Genomic DNA, 21,027 nt, shown 5'->3' with positions numbered 1-21,027 from the left:
CACCAGATCAGTGATTGAGCGCACCTTTGGCATATTGAAGAGCCATTTCCGCTGCTTGGACATCTCTGGTGGGGTTCTTCAGTACGCCCCCTCCAAAATCTCCTAAATTTTTTTGATTTGCTGTATGTTGCACAACATTGCCCTAACAATCCCTGATATAGATCTGGAGAGCTTGTATGTCCACGAGTATGGTGAACATCTACCTCCATTACAGGAGACTGATTCCAAGCTTGAGCAGACTATATTCAGGCGGTTTTTGGCAATAATGTTGACAGTGCAACATACAGTATTTTTATTTATTCATATTTACTTTACAATATACTTTTTAATCCAAAAGATGCTATATTTTGGATTATGTTTTAGCAAGAATTGTCATTTAAATATCTACAAAATTATATTGTATATCACTGTCTTGCCATTGATTGAAAGTGGTTAATTTTGTCGATCTTGCAATTGTTCATTGTAAAGTTTTTGAAAAACAGATGTTTATTAAAATATCTTCAAATAAAAAAATTTTTGGTGTACACTTGACTCTGATTTTTAAAGTTATAGCAATACCATTTTTAACTCTGTGTTTACCTTCTAGCTAGGCTTTTGCAAACTGCCCCCTTATTTCAGTTCTTTAGATAGACTTGCATTTTAGCCAATCACTGTTAACTTCAGGTTAACGTAACGTGCATGAGCTCATTGTTATCTATATGAAACACATTAACTAATGACCTTTAGTGGTCTAAATGATTTCAGAATAGAGTCTTCAAGGTCTAAGAAATTAGCTTTCAACTAAGAATACAAAAAGAACAAATCACAATTCTTGATGAAAGTAAATTTTAATTTCTAACAAAATTAAATTTTCTATTTAAATCTTGAAATATTTGTTTGGTACTTCACTGTCCCTTTAAATAACTTAACATTTCACCCATAATCAAAAATTGTATTCATTCGTTTGTTGAAGGAGCAGCAATGCACTACATGTTTAGAAATGAATACATATGTAATCCAATTACTCTCTCTCTCTCTTTCTCTCTCTCTCTCTCTCTCTATATATATATATATATATATAGTTACTTACTCTATTGTCCCCTCATGGTACCAAACTACTACACTCAATATTGATGATATGTGAGCAGGACGTAGTCTTTTATACCATATACTGCACTAGTTTCAATGCTAACTAGTAGGGCCTGTACCCTGAATCAATCATCTATACTACTTCCAAAAGTTAATTAGGTCATAAGCTGAATTTAGTCCAGGCGGGTCTATAGTCTGTAATTGAAATATCCAGAACACCTCCCTTTTGGCAAGTGCTCTGTCTCCCCTTCTCCATCCAACATTAACTGTTTGTATAATGGTCCATTTAAAACTGGCAGCATCTTTATTATGGACTCTATTAAAATGCTGGACAAGGGGGGTAGTCAGGACACCGTCCTTGATGTTAGAAAGGTGTTCCCTTATACGTGACTGTGTCTCTCTTGACGTCATCCCTATATACTGAAGATGGCAGACCGTACAGCCTGCTAGGTATACTGTATATCTGTTTCTACAGTTCATACACTTATTATGATTGTATGTACTATTTGTGACCTCACTTTTAAAAACCTTCCCCTACCGTCAGGTGTCCGCAGGCTTTACATGTAAAGTTACTACACTTATAGACACCCTTAAACCTAAGCCAAGAGCTAGTATCTTCCCTCTGCAGAGGTTTCAGTTGTGTGGGTGCCAGAATATTGACCATTGAAACTCCTCTCCTAAAAGAACATTTGCACCCTTTTTGTACTGTCTCTGATAAAGCATCATCTGCTGCCAATAGCCTAAAGTTTTTCTGTACAATTTTGCAGATCTTATAATATTGCGTACTATAATCAGTAACAAAAAAAGGTTCCTCTACTCTTTTCCTTGTGTGACTCTGACTTGTTTAACAAATAATGTCTTTCAGTTAACGCTACCTCTTTTCTGATATTAACAATTTCTTGTGGCTTATAGCCCCTGATCATTAGACAGTCAGATAATTGGTCTGCATGTGCCTCATACTGTTTTATATAGCTACAGTTTCTTTTCAGTCTTGTAAACTGTCCCTTGGCAACCTAAAGACCTGTTTTGGATGACTGCTCCTTTAGTGGAGAAGGGTATTACCTGTGATAGGTTTTCTGTACACCTCGGTTTCAATCCCAACATTTGGTACACCTTTAAGGGTTAAATCCAGGAAATTAATCCTTATTATTATTATTTTGCCTTTTCTCCAGTGCCTCTCCACACCAGAAGCAGATCATCAATATACCACTTGTAAAACTGTATATTCTGCCTGAAGGGGTTTCCATCCCCATAGATGCATGACAGCTCCCACCACCCCATAAAGAGTTTGGCGAAAGAGGGCGCAAATTTTGCGCCAATTGCTGTCCCGCATCTCTGGAGATAGAAAACCCCCTCAAAGACAAAATAATTGTGTGTCAGTAAGAACCTAACAATCCTCAGACCATACATCACAAACTCATCAGGATAGTCTGTATTCCTATGCAGGAAAAATTCTATGGCCACTAAGCCCTTGTCATGTGGTATTGAAGTTTAAAGAGCCACAAATCAGACTGTTCCCAATCTAGGTCTCGCACCAAATTCGATACATGAGTGGTGTCTTGTAGGAAACTCATGAGGCCTTCAACCAATGGTTGCAAAATACTGTCCAACCATTGTGATAATCTTTCTAAAAGTGACCCTATACCACTTACAATGGGTCTACCTGTGACTCCTTCCAGGGATTTGTGAACTTTGGGTAGATGGTTAAAAATCGGTATCACCAGATTATCTACCAGGAGGAAGTCACAGGTAGGCCCATCTATAATTCCCAATTCATCTAGGATCTGGGCTAACTCTTGTTTATACTTCCTTGTTGGGTCACCACTTAGTTTCTGATAGCACATTTCATTATGCAACTGTCTTTCTGCTTCAGCAATGAATTGTGACAACCGAACCCCCCTTGTCAGCATTCCAAATTACCAAATCTCCATTATCATGGAGCCTTTTTAATACTTCTCTTTCTTTAGGGTTTAAGTTATGCTGACCAACAGGGGTAGTTTGGTGTAGCAATATGAGATCCCTCTCGACCCTCGCCTGAAAGGTCTCTAAAATACTCCCTCTACATTGTATTGGATAGAATTTAGAATTTTCCTTAAAATAGTTTCTTGTGGGAGCAGTGCGGCTCCAAGCCCTGGACTTCGGATCATTTTGTGCCTAGGAGAGGGGTTTCCCTAATGGCAACAGCACACTGGGCTATTTCTGAGAAGGCCGTGAAGAGGGGGAAAGTGGAGTGAATGCAGCTACCAACATGCTATAGGAGCAACACATATCCTTTGCATCCACTAACATAGAGGTACTTTGTACACAGTTTACAGCCAACTAATAGCGACTTGTGCATTTTAAAGGGAAAAAGGCGTAATTATTTTGCTGGTGCTGCACATAATGTCAGGCTGCGTGGCGGCCGAGCAGAAGCTGTGTGTCATCCCCATCAGTTGCAGCATCAGCAGCAGCTGTACCTGCAGCAGCACTGGTAGATGCTGGAAAAAAGATAAAAACAAGAAAACATGAGTACTAATATAATTGTCTATCATAATGTCAATAAAACAAAAGGCCTATATTTTCCTTAAAACACTTTTGCGACATGAAGAACGCATGTAATAGAACTTTACCTGCCACCTCGTCAGTATCATGCCCAACCAAATCCAGACCGAGCGTCATATTTGCCCTCAGCTTCTCCATCAGCTGAGTCTTGTATGAAAACAACTCTGCTGTATACGGCACGCCACCGCCTGTAGTACATGCAGACTGTTTCTCCCTGGCCAGCTTGGCCTTCAAGATTCTGTTGATGTCTGAGAATCTCTTCTTACAGTGCTCCACCGATTTCGCATGAGCGGCTTCGGCGGAGACACTGTCAGCTATATCTCTCCAGATGTGTTGTTTTCTGGAGAGAGAGGTCTGTTGGGTTTTGGAAACAATTATAAAATCATAGTGCTCTAAAATCTGGATAACTAAAATCCAATTCTGATCAAAAGTAAATTAGATATTGCGCTCGGATTTTGTCTTTCCAGGCGCCATATCAAAATAAAAAAATAAAGTACAGAAAAGTCGCCAGAAAAAAACACCACAAAATCACATCCAGAACTACAGCTATCATCAAAGCTTTGTAGGACTTATTTTCATTCCCCTTTTAAAGTTAGTCAATACGTAGACAATCAGCCGTTAACAATTAGACAATCATCAATTAAAATGTGTTACAGTATTAGCTTTATTGACAGTTATTCAATTATTTTAGTACATCCTATTAATAATGCCGTCATTGGTGACGCATATAATATTAAATGTTCAGATAAGTGATTTAGTAAATGAACTTGTTTTTTTAATAAAATTAATATTGTTATATAATCAATAACTTCTTCAATCAAATTAGTTAAGATTGATTCAATACACTATTGTAAGTAAATATATTCATATTTGTTTTATAAAGGATTTATTAGCAAGGGGAAAAAAAAGATGTTACAGGATATAGTTTTCATAACTTAGTCAGTGGTAACGCATATTATATAATATGAATATAGTTTTAATGTGGATTACATAGCAATGGTCATGAACACATGATGAATATAATCCGCCAATCAAAGATTAATAATTATTTTCACTGTCAATAACCAATCAGATTGCTCTCTAATTGAGATAGTTGTGTCGAACTTAAAAATTCATTTATAGTTATTTTGGAGTTCAAGATGGCGCAACCTCCAATATTTACTGATGGTGAGCTGGTCATCTTGGTGTACGGGATGGACCGCTACTTCCCGCGAAGGATATGAGGAGTCCGGGGCATCCGACATGAAGATAGGGACCGCATCATCTAAGAGTTGATGCAGCAGATTCGAAGGGTGTCCGGGATCAGGCGGTCGCGTCTTAGTTGCCTCTGGATGTTTTTGGACCTTCAGAGACGCAAAATTGAGCGCTACCGGGCGCTCCAATCGCTCAATGGAGCCAATAAGTAGCATTTATTATATTGTGTATTATACTTATAAACTATGTATATTTCAATGACGCAGAAAACTCAAATTTTATTTCATGATAGAGCATTACATTTTAATCAACTTTGTAATGTAGTCCTATAAATTTTATTTCATTCTGTTAGTATCTTTATTTGAAAATCCAAGAATATAAGTTTAGTTGCAGGCACATTTTAATTTCAAAACATGGGTTGTTTTTACTGATTGGTGTCTTGATGGCAGCCACCAATTTTATGTCAGCCACCAATAAAAAAGTTCTGTACAGGGTCAATAAACTAAAATTGGCTGCTTCCTTAGCTTATTTACATTATTTTTTAAATAAAGACAGCCATAGAAAGAAGAAAAATTAATAATATGAGTAAATTTGGTTGATTAAAAATTCATACTCTATCAGAATCATGAATATATATATATATATATATATATATATATATATATTTTATATATACATATACAGTCGTATGGAAAAGTTAAGGCACCCCTGACAATTTCCATGATTTTCATTTATAAATAATTGGGTGTTTGGATCAGCAATTTCATTTTGATCTATCAAATAACTGAAGGACACAGTAATATTTCAGTAGTGAAATGAGGTTTATTGGATTAACAGAAAATGTGCAATATGCATGAAAACAAAATTAGACAGGTGCATAAATTTGGGCACCCTTGTCATGTTGTTGATTTGAATAACTGTAACTACCTAGCACTGATTAATTGGAAAACACAATTAGTTTGGTGAGCCCATTAAGCCTTGAACTTAATAGACAGGTGCATCCAATCATGAGAAAAGGTATTTAAGGTGGCCAACTGCAAGTTGTTGTTCTCTTTGACTCTCCTCTGAAGAGTGGCAACATGGGGGTCTCAAAACAACTCTCAAATGACATTATGTTTAGGGGAAGGCTACAAAAAGCTATAGCAGAGATTTAAGCTGTCAGTGTCCACTGTGATGAACATAGTGAGGAAATGGAAGACCACAGGCACAGTTCTTGTTAAGGCCAGAAGTAAAATATCGGAGCGGCAAAGGCAAAGGATGGTGAGAACAGTCAAAAACAGCCCACAGACCATATCCAAAGACCTGGTGTCACTGTGCATTGTTCAACAATTCCGCGTATGGGAGAGTGATGCGGAAGAAGCCTTTTCTGCACACATGCCACAAACAGAGTTGCTTGAGGTATGCAAACGCACATTTGGAAAAGCCAGCTTCATTTTGGAAGAAGGTGCTGTGGACTGATGAAACAAAGATTGAGTTATTTGGTCATAACAAGGGGCGTTATGCAAGGTGGCAAAAGAGCACAGCTTTCCAAGACAAACACTTGCTACCCACAGTAAAATTTGGTGGATGTTCCATCATGCTGTGGGGCTGTGTGGCCAGTGCCGGTACTGGGAATCTTGTTAAAGTTGAGGGTCGCATGGATTCCACTCAATATCAGCAGATACTTGAGAATAATGTTGAGGAATCAGTCACAAAGTTGAAGTTACGCCGAGGCTGGATATTTTAACAAGACAACGACCCAAAAAACTGCCGAAAATCTATCTGGCATTTATGCAGAGGAACAAGTACAATGTTCTGGAATGGCCATCCCAGTCCCCAGACCTGAATATCATTGAAAATCTGTGGGGTGATTTGAAGCGGGCTGTCCATGCTCTGCAACCATCAAACCTAACTAATCTGGAGATGTTTTGCAAGGAGGAATGGTCCAAAAAACCTTCATCCAGAATCCAGATACTCATTACAGGCTACAGGAAGCATTTAGAGGCTGTTATTTCTGCTAAAGAAGACTCTACTAAATATTAATGCAATATTTCTGTTGGGGTGCCCAAATTTATGCACCTGTCTAATTTCATTTTGATACATATTTCACATTTTCTGTTAATCCAATAAACCGCATTTCACTACTGAAATATTACTGTGTCCTTCAGTTATTTAATAGATCAAAATAAAATTGCTGATCCAAAAAATTATTTATAAATGAAAATCATGGAAATTGACAGGGGTGCCTAAATATATATGTCAGGATATTGTTATGCAGTATGTTCCTTTAAGGATTTTAGCCAATCAAACGCATACGCCCCTTACAAAACACCTGCTCACTTCTCATTCAGTGCTTAGTATTTTGTCTGACTCCTTTGTAGTTACTCCAACTAAGCTCCTATACTTCGTTATTTATTCCTAACTATTGAAATTAAATACAACTTTCTACCAGCTTTTACAGTGTGCCGTTCTGCTCCTCATTGGATATTTAATTCCTGCCGCCTTCCTATCACCTCTCACCTGTTCAATACCGTATCGTCTCACTGTGTCTGTGGCTAACTCAGTTCAACTAACTTCTTCCGCAACTATCCAAACCTGTTACTGGATATTCCTCCTAAAATTGTGAGTTGTGACTTGTACTGTATCTGAAGGTAATTTCTCTCACCATCTCTCCTAAGCATAGCTAGTTTGCTTCACGGCATTCCGCCGTCTCACCTCCTCTGACGTCAGATGCCACGGAAGCAAGGCGCATCTCTCACTGCAACGATCAGCGGTTACAACTCGCTATACCAACAGGAGGATTCGTACTTACCGGACACTAGGTAACCTTATTCATTTAATCTTCTTATGGTATACCTGATTGAAGAAATACTTACAGAGTCAATTATTATAATTCTGAATTAACCTTATTCTGTGAACCTTCCTTAAGAATACTCTCCAGTTATACTGTCAGACTCCGGACATACCTTTGCTCACTTACTATAGCATTTCTCTCCATAAGAGATTTGCTTATTTGCCTTGCTGGATACTTTTACTATAAAAACACCTCTCTTTATTAGTTATTACTTCCAAATAGTTTTAACAAAGGAAAGGTGTAACAAACATATTACAGGAAACTCCTGTTATATCCTAAAATATATCAAGTACAGAATTAAACATAAATATTCAAACTGACTGGATATATATATCGTTACAATATATTATATATATATATATATATATATATATATAAATATAAATATATGTACTGCATGTAAATATATATATATATATATATAAATATATATACTGTATATATATATATATATATATATATATATTTTAAATAGGTTGTTATTTTCATCAGAGGAAATAAAGATTACATGCATTACAGCTGCAGATACATTACACAAAAGAAAAATATCACATGGATCTAATGTTGACATACAACTTTATATTTTCACACATCTAAGGCAGCCAAGAGAAAGAACATCAGGCTAGTGTCAATGGCTACCCTTAGGAGCAACCGCTCTTCTCCCCCGCTGCCATTGACACTGATTGAGGGTCATCCAGACGATGACTCAGGGACAGATTTTGACGTCCCTGATAAAGAATTGTTGCTCTACATAAAGATGGCCCAGGCTATAAGAAGATTGCCAAGACCCTGAAACTGAGGTGCAGCAAGGTGGGCAAGACCATACAGCGGCTTCAAAGGACAGGTTCCACTCAGAACAGGTCTCACCATGGTCTACCAAAGAATCCAGCATCATATCCAGAGGTTGTCTTTTGGAAATAGATGTATGATTGCTGCCAGCATTGCTGCAGAGGTTGAATGGGTGGGGGGTCAGCCTGTCAGTGCTCAGACCATACGTCGCACACTGCATCAAATTGGTCTGCATGGCTGTCATCCCAGAAGGAAGTCTCTTCTAAAGATGATGCACAAGAAAGCCCGCAAACAGTTTGCTGAAGACAAGCAGACTAAGGACATAGATTATTGGAACAATGTTCTGTGGTCCGATGAGATCAAGATAAACATATTTGGTTCAGATGGTGTCAAGCGTGTGTGGCGGCAATCAGGTGAGGAGTACAAAGTCAAGTGTGTATTGCCTACAGTCAAGCATGGTAGTAGGAGTGTCATGGTCTGGGCCTGCATGAGGGAACCATGAATGCCAACATGTACTGTGACATACTGAAGCAGAGCATGATCCCCTCCCTTTGGAGACTGGGCCGCAGGGCAGTATTCCAACATAACAACCCCAAACACATCTCCAAGATGATCCCTGCCTTGGTAAAGAAGCTGAGGGTAAAGGTGATGGACTGGCCAAGCATGTCTCCAGACCTAAACCTTATTGAGCCTCTGTGGGGCATCCTCAAACAGAAGGTGGGGGAGCACAAGGTCTTTAACATCCACCAGCTACATGATGTCATCATGGAGGAGTGAAATAGGACTCCAGTGGCAACCTGTGAAGCTCTGGTGAACTCCATGCCCAAGAGGGTTAAGGCAGTGCTGGAAAATAATGGTGGCCACGCAAAATATTGACACTTTGGGTCCAATTTGGACATTTCCACTTAGGGGTGTACTCACTTTGTTGCCAACGGTTTAGACATTAATGGCTGTGTGTTGAGTTATTTACACTGTTATACAGGCTGTACACTCACTACTTTACACTGTAGCAAAGTGTAATTTCTTCAGTGTTGTCCCATGAAAAGTTATAATAAAATATTTAAACAAAATGTGAGGGGTGTACTCACTTTTGTGAGATACTATATATATATATATATATAATATATATATATATATATATATATATATATATATATATATATATATATATATACATATATATAGCTATATATATATATATTACAAAAAAAAAACATATATATATATATATATATATATAAAAAATTAAAAAAACATTGTTTTCTATGTGAAGAACATTGGAATGTAATATATTAATAACTCACAACGGCTATGGCGTACTTGGTTAAACGCGGTCGGGTTAGCACACAAGCTATAGGTGTTATAAACTATAATATACTCTACACACTCACCTTGTCAGTTTTAAATATCTAACCCTTCTTTCATTTCAGTCCATAGGTGGGAATCTCATGTCCTCTGATCAACCTAATTGCTTATCATAATGCAATATCCTTTTGGGACCCCACAGAGAAATAAAAATAACAAACACGTAATCTGCATACTGGGCACTGTCTGTTCTGCTAACCCTGCCATACCGCCACACAGCTAACTGGTCACAGCAAATCAGGCCTTAGGCCTCCATATCAAAACACAACTGAAATCAGTAAAAGTTGGATTTATACAGATAAAACACAATTTAGTATTGAACATATAACTATCTCACTTTTTTCTGTTTCACCTTTAACTGCCTAAAATTCTACTTATTTTCAAATGAATTAATTGGACTAAACAGATTATATCCCTTTACCCAGGTATTAGGTAAAAATGAATAGTCTTTTCTTCCTCTAATATTTCTACCACTGGAGTTTACTAACAACATTTGTGAATCTGATGTTTTATTGTAATACCTTTAATATAATTATTAACTGCTGGAAAATTAAAAACAAATTCCTTTTTTTTAAAAAAACATTTTAAGAAGTTACATATGTTGATATGCTTATATGTTTGTTTAGTTTAGTTTTACTGTAAATAATTCACATACTTTCAACAGAATAAAATGTAACTTTTTACTCTGATTTTACATTGTACACTTTTTTTGCATCAAGGAAGCCAGTGATGTGACTTTAAAGAAATAAAATAGTGTGAAAATAAAACAGACAGGTGCTTTTACTCAGCTAATCTGCATTTAGCAAAATGTTACCATTCAGAAATTGTATACATGAGCTAACCATTCAAAACTAATTAAAGCACTGATTCTGGTTGGAGGTTTTTGAAGATATATATATATATATATATATATATATATATATAATTCAAAGAAGGATGTCCTGGCTTCAGTGTTTCCATAAAACGTAATTTTATTTGAAGCCAGGACATCCTTCTTTGAATTGCATGTATTTACAGCGCTTAGGACGAGAGCACTGAGTTGTGGCAAGTGCAACCGTAACTACGACGTGTGACGTCATCCCACGCTCCATAGTGCTGCCAAAACAGGAAGAGGGTAAGGCAGAGCGCATCGCTCAAATCTGTGGGGTATTGTGTATATATATATATATATATAAATAAATCATGAATTTTTCAAGCTAAAAATGCACTTTTTGTAAAAATGAAAAAATGCAAACTACATTCTAAGGCAAAATTTACATGATCTAAAATTGCAATGTTACCTGTGCAATGCTGAATACGGAGAGCGTACTGCTCTCCGCATTCAGCGAGGTCTGTCGGACCTGATCCGCACTGTCGGATCAGGTCTGACAGACCTTTGATAAATAGAGGCCATTGATTGAAATACTCTGTGTTGGTTAAAAAAAAAATCTATTAAAGGGTGTCTGGCTATGTTGAGTAATGTATTTTTGTTGATAGATTGAGATGTTTATCCTCCAAGACCTCGCTCATAGTCACACAGGATCCAGACAGTGTCAGTCCATAATGATTGTGAGCTTTTTGTACCTGATAATGATACCATTTGATGTTATAGACATTTTTTTTAAATTAAAACTAAATAAAATTAGAATTAAAAATTCCTCTGAAAGACAAAATGCATTTTTCTGGATGTTTCAAAAGGGAGGCAGATAGAATATACAAAGATCTTTTCAAGTCTTATTTGAATTATTATCTAGTTAATTACTATCTTAATCTAACTTTAGGTATCAGAGTAGGATCTAGACATGCCTTGTTGTTCGTGAGTGAGCTACAGTGATTGTTGTTATTGTAAACACTCCCTAATTGATTGTTGGTATTTTAAACATTCCCTAATATGCTCACAAATGCCTATCAAATCTACAAAAAGCTAAGTTGTAAACGTAAAAAAATAATATTACATTACAATAATGTTAAAACCTACAAATTAAACCAGCGTGGGAGCACGCTAAATTTATTTCAATGCTGCAATCGTGAGTGCTGTGATTAGACTATGCACCTGTGACACATTTTTGAAAAAAAGACAGAATCAAAAAAGGCTGTCGAGGAACGCAAGGTAAGTATACCTTTGAGGGATAAATCTCTCAAATCTCTTTTGTTTTTGCAGGTGTCACTAGGATAATGTAATATAATTATGAAACATTATTTTTAAATTTTCTGTCCCTTTAATAATACATATGTACAAAGAATTAAAACAGTGTAGACAGGAGTTTCATTTAAAAACTATCGGCTAGATTTAGAGTTCTGCGGCCAAAGGGGTGCGTTAGCTACGCATGCTTTTTTTCTCCCGCACCTTTTAAATACCGCTGGTATTTAGAGTTCACAGAAGGGCTGCGTTAGGCTCCAAAAAGGGAGCGTATAGCATAATTTACCGCCACTGCAACTCTCAATACCAGCGGTGCTTACGGACGCGGCCAGCTTCAAAAACGTGCTCGTGCACGATTCCCCCATAGGAAACAATGGGGCAGTTTGAGCTGAAAAAAAATTAACACCTGCAAAAAAGCAGCGTTCAGATCCTAACGCAGCCCCACTTCCTAAGTCTGCACCTAACACCCTAACATGTACCCCGAGTCTACACACCCCTAGCCTTACACTTATTAACCCCTAATCTACCGCCCCCGGTATTGCTGACCCCTGCATATTTTTTAACCCCTAATCTGCCGCTCCGTACACCGCCGCCACCTACGTTATCCCTATGTACCCATAATCTGCTGCCCCTAACACCGCCAAGCCCTATATTATATTTATTAACCCCTAATCTGCCACCCCCAATGTCGCCACCACCTACCTACACTTATTAACCCCTAATCTGCCGACCGGACCTCACCGCTACTATAATAAAGTTATTAACCCCTAATCCGCCTCACTATCCCTATAATAAATAGTATTAACCCCTAATCTGCCCTCCCTAACATCACCGACACCTAACTTCAAGTATTAACCCCTAATCTGCCGACCGGACCTCACCGCTACTCGATTAAATGTATTAACCCCTAAAGCTAAGTCTAACCCTAACACTAACACCCCCCTAAATTAAATATAATTTTTATCTAACAAAATAAATTAACTCTTATTAAATAAATTAATCCTAATTAAAGCTAAATACTTACCTGTAAAATAAACCCTAATATAGCTACAATATAAATAATAATTATATTGTAGCTATTTTAGGATTAATATTTATTTTACAGGCAACTTTGTATTTATTTTAACCAGGTACAATAGCTATTAAATAGTTAATAACTATTTAATAGCTACCTAGTTAAAATAATTACAAAATTACCTGTAAAATAAATCCTAACCTAAGTTACAATTAAACCTAACACTACACTATCAATAAATTAATTAAATAAAATACCTACAAATGAATACAATTAAATAAACTAACTAAAGTACAAAAAATAAAAAAAGAACTAAGTTACAAAAAATAAAAAAATAATTTACAAACATTAGAAAAAGATTACAACAATTTTAAGCTAATTACACCTACTCTAAGCCCCCTAATAAAATAACAAAGCTCTTTTACCTTACCACCTCTTCAGCGCCCGCTTGGATCAAGACTCCAGCCCGATGATGGACCTCTTCAGTGCCTGCTTGGATCAAGACTTCAGCCGGATGATGGACCTCTTCAGCCCGATGAAGGACTTCTTCAGCCCCCGCTTGGGCTTGGATGAAGACTTTGGAGGCTCCTCTGGACGGATCGGTGATACCCGGCGTGGTGAAGATAAGGTAGGGAGATCTTCAGGTTTATTAAAGGGGGGTTTGGGTTAGATTAGGGGTATGTGGGTGGTGGGTTGTAATGTTGGGGGGGTATTGTATGGTTTTTTTTACAGGCAAAAGAGCTGAATTCTTTGGGGCATGCCCCGCAAAAGGCCATTTTAAGGGCTGGTAAGGTAAAAGAGCTTTTCTATTTGTATTTCAGAATAGGGTAGGGCATTTTTTTATTTTGGGGGGCTTTGTTATTTTATTAGGGGGCTTAGAGTAGGTGTAATTAGCTTAAAATTGTTGTAATCTTTTTCTAATGTTTGTAAATTATTTTTTTATTTTTTGTAACTTAGTTCTTTTTTTATTTTTTGTACTTTAGTTAGTTTATTTAATTGTATTCATTTGTAGGTATTTTATTTAATTAATTTATTGATAGTGTAGTGTTAGGTTTAATTGTAACTTAGGTTAGGATTTATTTTACAGGTAATTTTGTAATTATTTTAACTAGGTAGCTATTAAATAGTTATTAACTATTTAATAGCTATTGTACCTGGTTAAAATAAATACAAAGTTGCCTGTAAAATAAATATTAATCCTAAAATAGCTACAATATAATTATTATTTATATTGTAGCTATATTAGGGTTTATTTTACAGGTAAGTATTTAGCTTTAATTAGGATTAATTTATTTAATAAGAGTTAATTTATTTCATTAGATAAAAATTATATTTAACTTAGGGGGGTGTTAGTGTTAGACTTAGCTTTAGGGGTTAATACATTTATTATAGGGTTAGTGAGGCGGATTAGGGGTTAATAACTTTATTATAGTAGCGGTGAGGTCCGGTCGGCAGATTAGGGGTCAATAAGTGTAGGTAGGTGGCGGCGACGTTGGGGGAGGCAGATTAGGGGTTAATAAATATAATATAGGGGTCGGCGGTGTTAGGGGCAGCAGATTAGGGGTACATAGGTATATTGTAGGTTGCGGCGGTGTACGGAGCGGAAGATTTGGGGTTAAAAATAATATGCAGGGGTCAGCAATAGCGGGGGCGGCAGATTAGGGGTTAATAAATATAATATAGGGGTCGGCGGTGTTAGGGGCAGCAGATTAGGAGTACATAGGGATAACGTAGGTTGCGGCGGTGTGCGGTCGGCAGATTAGGGGTTAAAAATTTTTATTAGAGTGGCGGCGATGTGGGGGGACCTCAGTTTAGGGGTACATAGGTAGTTTATGGGTGTTAGTGTACTTTAGAGCACAGTAGTTAAGAGCTTTATGAACCGGCGTTAGCCCAGAAAGCTCTTAACTCCTGGCTTTTTGCTGCGGCTGGAGTCTTGTCGTTAGATTTCTAACGCTCATTTCAGCCAAGACTCTAAATACCGGCGTTAGAAAGATCCCATTGAAAAGATAGGATACGCAAATGGTGTAGGGGGATCTGCGGTATGGAAAAGTCGCGGCTGCAAAGTGAGCGTTAGACCCTTTCCTGACTGACTCTAAATACCAGCGGGCGGCCAAAACCAGCGTTAGGAGCCCCTAACGCTGGTTTTGACGGCTAACGCCAAACTCTAAATCTAGGCGTATGAAAATGAGTGAAAGACAAATGTCTAATGTGCCAGGGCAATCATAAACCTATATAGATATTTGTTATAAAGAAAGAAAATAACCATTTATGCATGTATACCCATATTAAATGTAAAATATGTAAAGGTCATCTACTGGACCTTTACATATTTTACATTTAATATGTATGGATGTAATACTTTATTTTCATATGTTTTACATGTGTTTTGTACTACTTTTATTCTAGCCCTAACACTTTACTTCAGGCCTCAAGTTGCGCTAACTTATTTAGTACTGTTATGTGTTGTGCTCATGCCAACACATAACTTTAAACTTGTAATATGAGCGATGTTTAATGCGGTCGCACTATCCATTGAGCGTATAGGGCGCGCTAAAGGGATTACATCATTCTGGGGTAAATCATGCGCTTATCAATAGCAATCCACTTGTAATCTAGGCAAAAATCTTGGAGACAGACTAACAGTAAGGGACAGGGAGTTCTATAGTACTATAGTGGGCGCGGAATAATGAAACCTTAAAAATGGGAGAGTAATTAAATATATATAAGGATAAACACGTCTCATTAACCCCTACAGTGCTGAGTCATTACCCACCCCTGGTCTAGAGTTTGGTACTCATTGAATTTATACATCAAAATCACTATTTTTAGTGAGATTGTCATACAAATTAAGCTTTGAAATGCAAAAAAAAAATTACAAAACAAATTACATTTTATTTAATTTTTTATGGCATACATGGTAAATAGCAGCATGGGTGTCATTATATCCTAAATATTTCAAACTCACATTTTATGGTGCCACATTTAGTATTTACTTTCGCAAAATACCAACATTTAGGATTGTATTGTATTTTTAATCTCAGCCAGTTCTCCCATTTATTTTTATTCCTGTATTTTGTTTATTCGTTCAGAGAAACATGGTTCTATAAGCCCTAACATCAACAACATAAACATAAGGTAGCAATTCCTACCAGGTGATCGTTATTACTATGACAATTGCATGATGGTTATGAAGATACAAAACTTCCCTTTTGAACAATGAGACCTTATTCATTCAATGTGTGGTCCTAATAAAAATTTATTTAAAATCACCAGAACCCCCAAAATAAAAATAAAATATTGTCATGTATTTGTCAGTGTTAGGACAATCACTTTTGGCAACAGGAGGATAGCTGCTTACAAATAAGGACTTTCAAGTCTTTATAAATATTATGGGGAGCAACATAAGGAATACACCACCCCCTCATGTTCTTCCATATGCCTATAGTTTTGTCAGACATTCACTCTACAAATTATACATTAAATATGCCTATAACTTAGCTTCTAACATAAAACAAGTCTAGTCAGCTGACTTTAAACGTAAATTGCAAAATCTCACATTTTTTTGTGCTTAAATGCACATTTTGTCAGATGCTTTTTCTCAAGAAAATAATTATACCTTAGAGACCACCTTTATATATGGCACACACACTTTATCAAAAGAATAGTGGTGTTTTCCCATTATAGGAGGACAAGCGAATGTTCAGTAATAGTAAATCCACTTACGGAGAGGGACACATTTCAATAATGATTAATATCATTTAAATTTACTGTGGTAATTATAACTATACCAAAAATATTGAATATTATCACCCTTTAAATAATGCGGAGAAAAATTAGCTAGATTCCGAGTGGAGCTATTTATCGCTTCCACTTGCACGCTTACTATGCTTGACTTCGGCTCTTTGCGTGCACTGGGTAGCATGCGCATTATAAGTTGCAAGTAGCCGAAGTTACAATATTGCAACTGTAATGCTCATGGGATATTTCCCTATCAGACCAAACTTGGCCAGTAGTCTTCTTATCCCGGCATCAAGTAGAAGGATAAGGACATATCACAGAACAAAGTGAGTATAAGAAATTAGGTAAGCAGTACTCACAGTAGACAGGGTAGACCTTCACGGCAATAAGGTTGAGGCAGAGAATGGTCAGAGACAGACAGAGTTCGGAAGCAGAAAGGCAATCCAGCAGTTTTGCAGTTCAGGGGTAAACCAGTAGAATGGTCAGACAGGCAGAGTTCAGTAACAAAAAGGCAATCCAGCAAATAAGCACACACATTAAGTCCTATATTTGGGCAGTGTATGTAAGTTATGCAGGTACTTACATAGGGGCCGATTTGCACCAAGGGGGACTTCAAAGGATCCAACCAGCAATGCCGCACTCTCACAGCAACCGCTGCGTCCCTGGCAACAGCCAGAGTGGTGCAACGGGGAGCGGCGTGACATAGCCCCCCACTCAAGGGTTCCCTCCAGGGACCAGAGTCGACTTCGAAGGGTGAGCAGCATGGAACTTGGAGACCAAAGATGGAGCATGCAAATTACGGGCAGGGACCCAGTAACGCTCTGCCACAGACTATCCCTTCCAGTTTATAAGGTATTTGAGCTGCCTGCGCCTGATTTTGGAATCCAGGATTTTGGCAACCTCATACTCTGTTCACCATGAATTAGGAGTGGAAGAGGAGGATGTCTGAGTCGAGTATACCTATTTGTGATGTAGGGTTTGAGCAAGGAGATGTGAAAGACTGGGTGAATGTGCAAGGTCTTATGCAAGGACACTCTGTAGGCAACAGGAGAAAGTGTTTTGAGGACTTTATAAGGACCAATATACCGAGGTCCTAAGTTGTGACAAGGTTGACGTAAGCGGATATGTCGGGTAGAGACCCAGACACGATCACTTGCAACAAAGGCACGAATATTAGCTCGATGATGATCAGCAAACCTCTTGTATCTGGAGATGGTTGAGTGTAACTGAGAGCTTATTCGTTGCCAGTGGGTAGTGAGGTCAGTGAAGCAACGTTCTGCCGCAGGGACTCCTATGGATTGAGCAGAAAGAGGAAATACATGAGATTGATAACCAGCTGTGGCCTGGAAAGGAGAGCATTGTAGAGAAGAATGCCAATGAGTGTTTTTTGCCAGTTCAGCTAGGGGTAACAACCCAGATCAATTAATATGCTGTGAATTGACATATGCTTTGAGATAAGCTTCAAGATCCTGATTGGTTCTCTCTGTCTGCCAGTTAGTCTGCTGTTGATAACCAGAGGACAAAGAAATAGTGGTTCCAAGCTTCTCCAAAAGGTAGAAATAAATTGAGGTCCTCTGTCAGAGATGATCGTTACGGGTATACCATGGAGCCATACACAGAAAAAGAGTGGACAATTCTTAGGCTGTAGGTAACTTAGGTAAAGGTACAAAATGAGCAAATTTGGAGAATTAATCCACCACAACCCAGATTACTGTATGATGGTCAGAAGGAGGGAGGTCTACAACAAAATCATGGTTGTTTAGGTATGGACAATGGTTGAAGTAGGCCATGAGGTAGGGAGTCTTATTAACTGCACAAGTCTGACAAGCCTTGACATAATCCGGAGACTCCGACTTCATGGTAGGCCACCACACGTGTTGGGAAAGGAGTTTAAAGGTTCTTGACAAACCAGGATGACCTGACGGTTTGCTGTTGTGAGCCCAGGATAGCAAAGGAGAGCAAAAGGTTTGGAGGAACATAAAGGATCTCAAGAGCTGCAGGGGCTTCAGAAGGTTTTCTTGACTGGGCACGTTGCAGTCTTTGAAGAAGAGAGGTGTTTAGCTGAGCAACCACAAAGGAAGGAGTTATGATGTTTTCGATAGGAGCTTCAGAAGAGTCGTTAGACTGAGGAAACTGACGAGAAAGGGCATCAGCTTTTTTATTCTTGGTCCCAGGAAGGTAAGAGACTATAAAGTTAAAACAGGAAAAGAATAGGGCCCACCTAGTCTGTATAAGATTGAGTCGATGAGCAGTCTCTAGATACGTCAGAATCTTGTGGTCAGGGAGAATCTGAATGGGTTGGTGGTACCTTCTAGCCAATGACGCCATTCAGTCAGGCCCATTTTAATGGCTAAGAGTTCATGATTACCCACATCATAATTCCTCTCCGCAGGAGTAAACCGTTTGGAAAAAAGGCTACAGGGTGCAACTTGGAAGTTATAGGGTCCCTTTGGGTTGACTGCACCAGCTCCTATCTCGGAGGCATCAACCTTTAGAGTGAGCTGAAGATCAGGATCCTGATGGCAGAGCACAGGAACAGAACAAAATACCTTTTTCTGATAGATAGAGAGAAAGCATCCACAGCTACAGGAGACCAATTCTTGCAGCCTCTGCTTCGTTTAGTCAGCTCAGTGAGTGGAGCAACGATTTGGGAGAAGTTCTTTATAAACTTGCGATAATAATTGTAAAACCAAGAATCTCTGTAGTTCCTTTAATGAGGTGTGTTGATGTCCAGAACTGCGGTTAGCTTTGTAGGATCCATGGCAAAACCCTCCTTATAGATGACATAGCCAAGGAACTGGATCTGAACTTGATTAAACTCACATTTCTCCAGCTTGGCTACCAGAGAATTGTTTCTGAGGTGTAGAAGTACCTGTTTTACATGCTAATGATGCTCCTCAAGGGTGGAGGAGAATATGAGGATGTCATCCAAACAGACGATGACAGTGTGATTAAGGCAGTCAAGGAAGACATCATTGATGAATGCTTGGAAGACAGCAGGGGCATTGCACAACCCAAAAGGCATTACAAGGTATTCGTAATGATCTGATCTTGTGTAGAAGGCAGTCTTCCACTCATGACCCAGGAAGATACGAATGAGATTGTACGCCCCACGTAGATCCAACTTTGTAAAGTAGCAAGCATTTTGGAGTGAATCATATAATTCAGTGATCAAAGGAATAGGATAATGATTCTTGATTGTAATGTTGTTTAGGGCTCTGTAGTCGATACAGGGTCTGAGATCACCATCCTTTTTACTAACAAAAAAGAAGCCAGCCCCGGCAGGAGAAGAGGAAGGGCGAATAAAGCCTTTAGCTAAGTTCTCTTGGATATATTCCTCCATGGCCTTGGTTTCAGCTTTGGAGAGCAGATAAGTCCCCCCTTTAGGAAGTGGGGCTCCAGGAAAGAGGTCAATTTTGCAGTCGTAAGGACAGTGAGGTGGCAGCACATTAGCTGCTTTCTTTTCAAAGACATCCGTAAATTCTGCATATACTGAGGGAAGATTAGAAGGGGTCAGAAGACTGGCTATAGGGATGTGATGCAGCGGAGTAACTTTAGCCAGGCAGGAGTGAAAACAAGATTTACCCCAGGAGACCAACTGTCCCTTAGTCCAGTCGAATTAAGGATTGTGTTTACGTAGCCAAGGTAGACCAAGGATAACTGGTTGTGCAGGGGAATGAATGACATCTAAATGCAACTGTTCCGTATGTAGGACTCCCACAGTCAGGGTTAGGGGTGCTGATTTGAAATGGATTAAACCTGATCAAAGGGGAGTGCCATCCAGAGTGGTTATTTTAAGACATTGTTTCTTCTGCGTGAATCATTAAACGGTGATCTAGGAAATTTTCAGCTGCCCCTGAATCAATAAAGGCTTGAGCGTGGACAGAATTCTGAAGACAGGTAAGGGTAACAGGTACCAGAATCCGAGAAGAGTGAGGGGAATTAGTAGTGGCCAGGCTTAGAGGTACCCCACTTTTATCCTCTAAGCATTGGCTTTTCCCGACAGTATATCACAATTCTTGAGTTGGTGTGAATTAGAACCACAATAGAAACACAGTCTTAATCTCCTTCTTCTCTGTCGTTCAGATACAGAGGGTTTAAGGAAAGAGAGATCCATGGGTTATTCTTCAGAGGTAACTGGAGGTGCTGAAGGGGTAGAGGATAGTCTAGAGACTGGACAGGTAGGAGAATGAGAGGGAAGGATTCTGTGATTTCTCGTTCTCTCAGCTTGTCTCTCCTGAAAGCGAGAATCCAGACTGCTGCAAAGTGTTATGAATTCATCCAGGGAAGATGGAACATCATAAGTGATAAGTGATAAGTGAGCTCATCCTTGATGCGCTCATGGAGACCTCTCTTGAAGGCCAC

General features: G+C 38.4%; 1 protein-coding gene across 1 annotated transcript in view; it reads right to left on the bottom strand.

Moving 5' to 3' along the window:
• The window catches only part of OGFRL1 (opioid growth factor receptor like 1), a 264,291-nt gene that overhangs the window by 158,798 nt on the left and 84,466 nt on the right, over positions 1-21,027 (bottom strand). The window contains exons 2-4 of the mRNA XM_053711987.1: positions 19,031-19,178; positions 3,678-3,902; positions 3,525-3,545 (exon numbers count right to left, since the gene is read on the bottom strand). Of these exons, the coding sequence (XP_053567962.1) occupies positions 3,525-3,545; positions 3,678-3,902; positions 19,031-19,178 (394 nt within the window). The remainder of the gene's footprint in view (positions 1-3,524; positions 3,546-3,677; positions 3,903-19,030; positions 19,179-21,027) is intronic.

Source organism: Bombina bombina, chromosome 4 (assembly GCF_027579735.1).
Source record: "Bombina bombina isolate aBomBom1 chromosome 4, aBomBom1.pri, whole genome shotgun sequence".
Classification (NCBI taxonomy): domain Eukaryota; kingdom Metazoa; phylum Chordata; class Amphibia; order Anura; family Bombinatoridae; genus Bombina; species Bombina bombina.
This window is presented reverse-complemented; position numbering and strand designations above follow the sequence as displayed.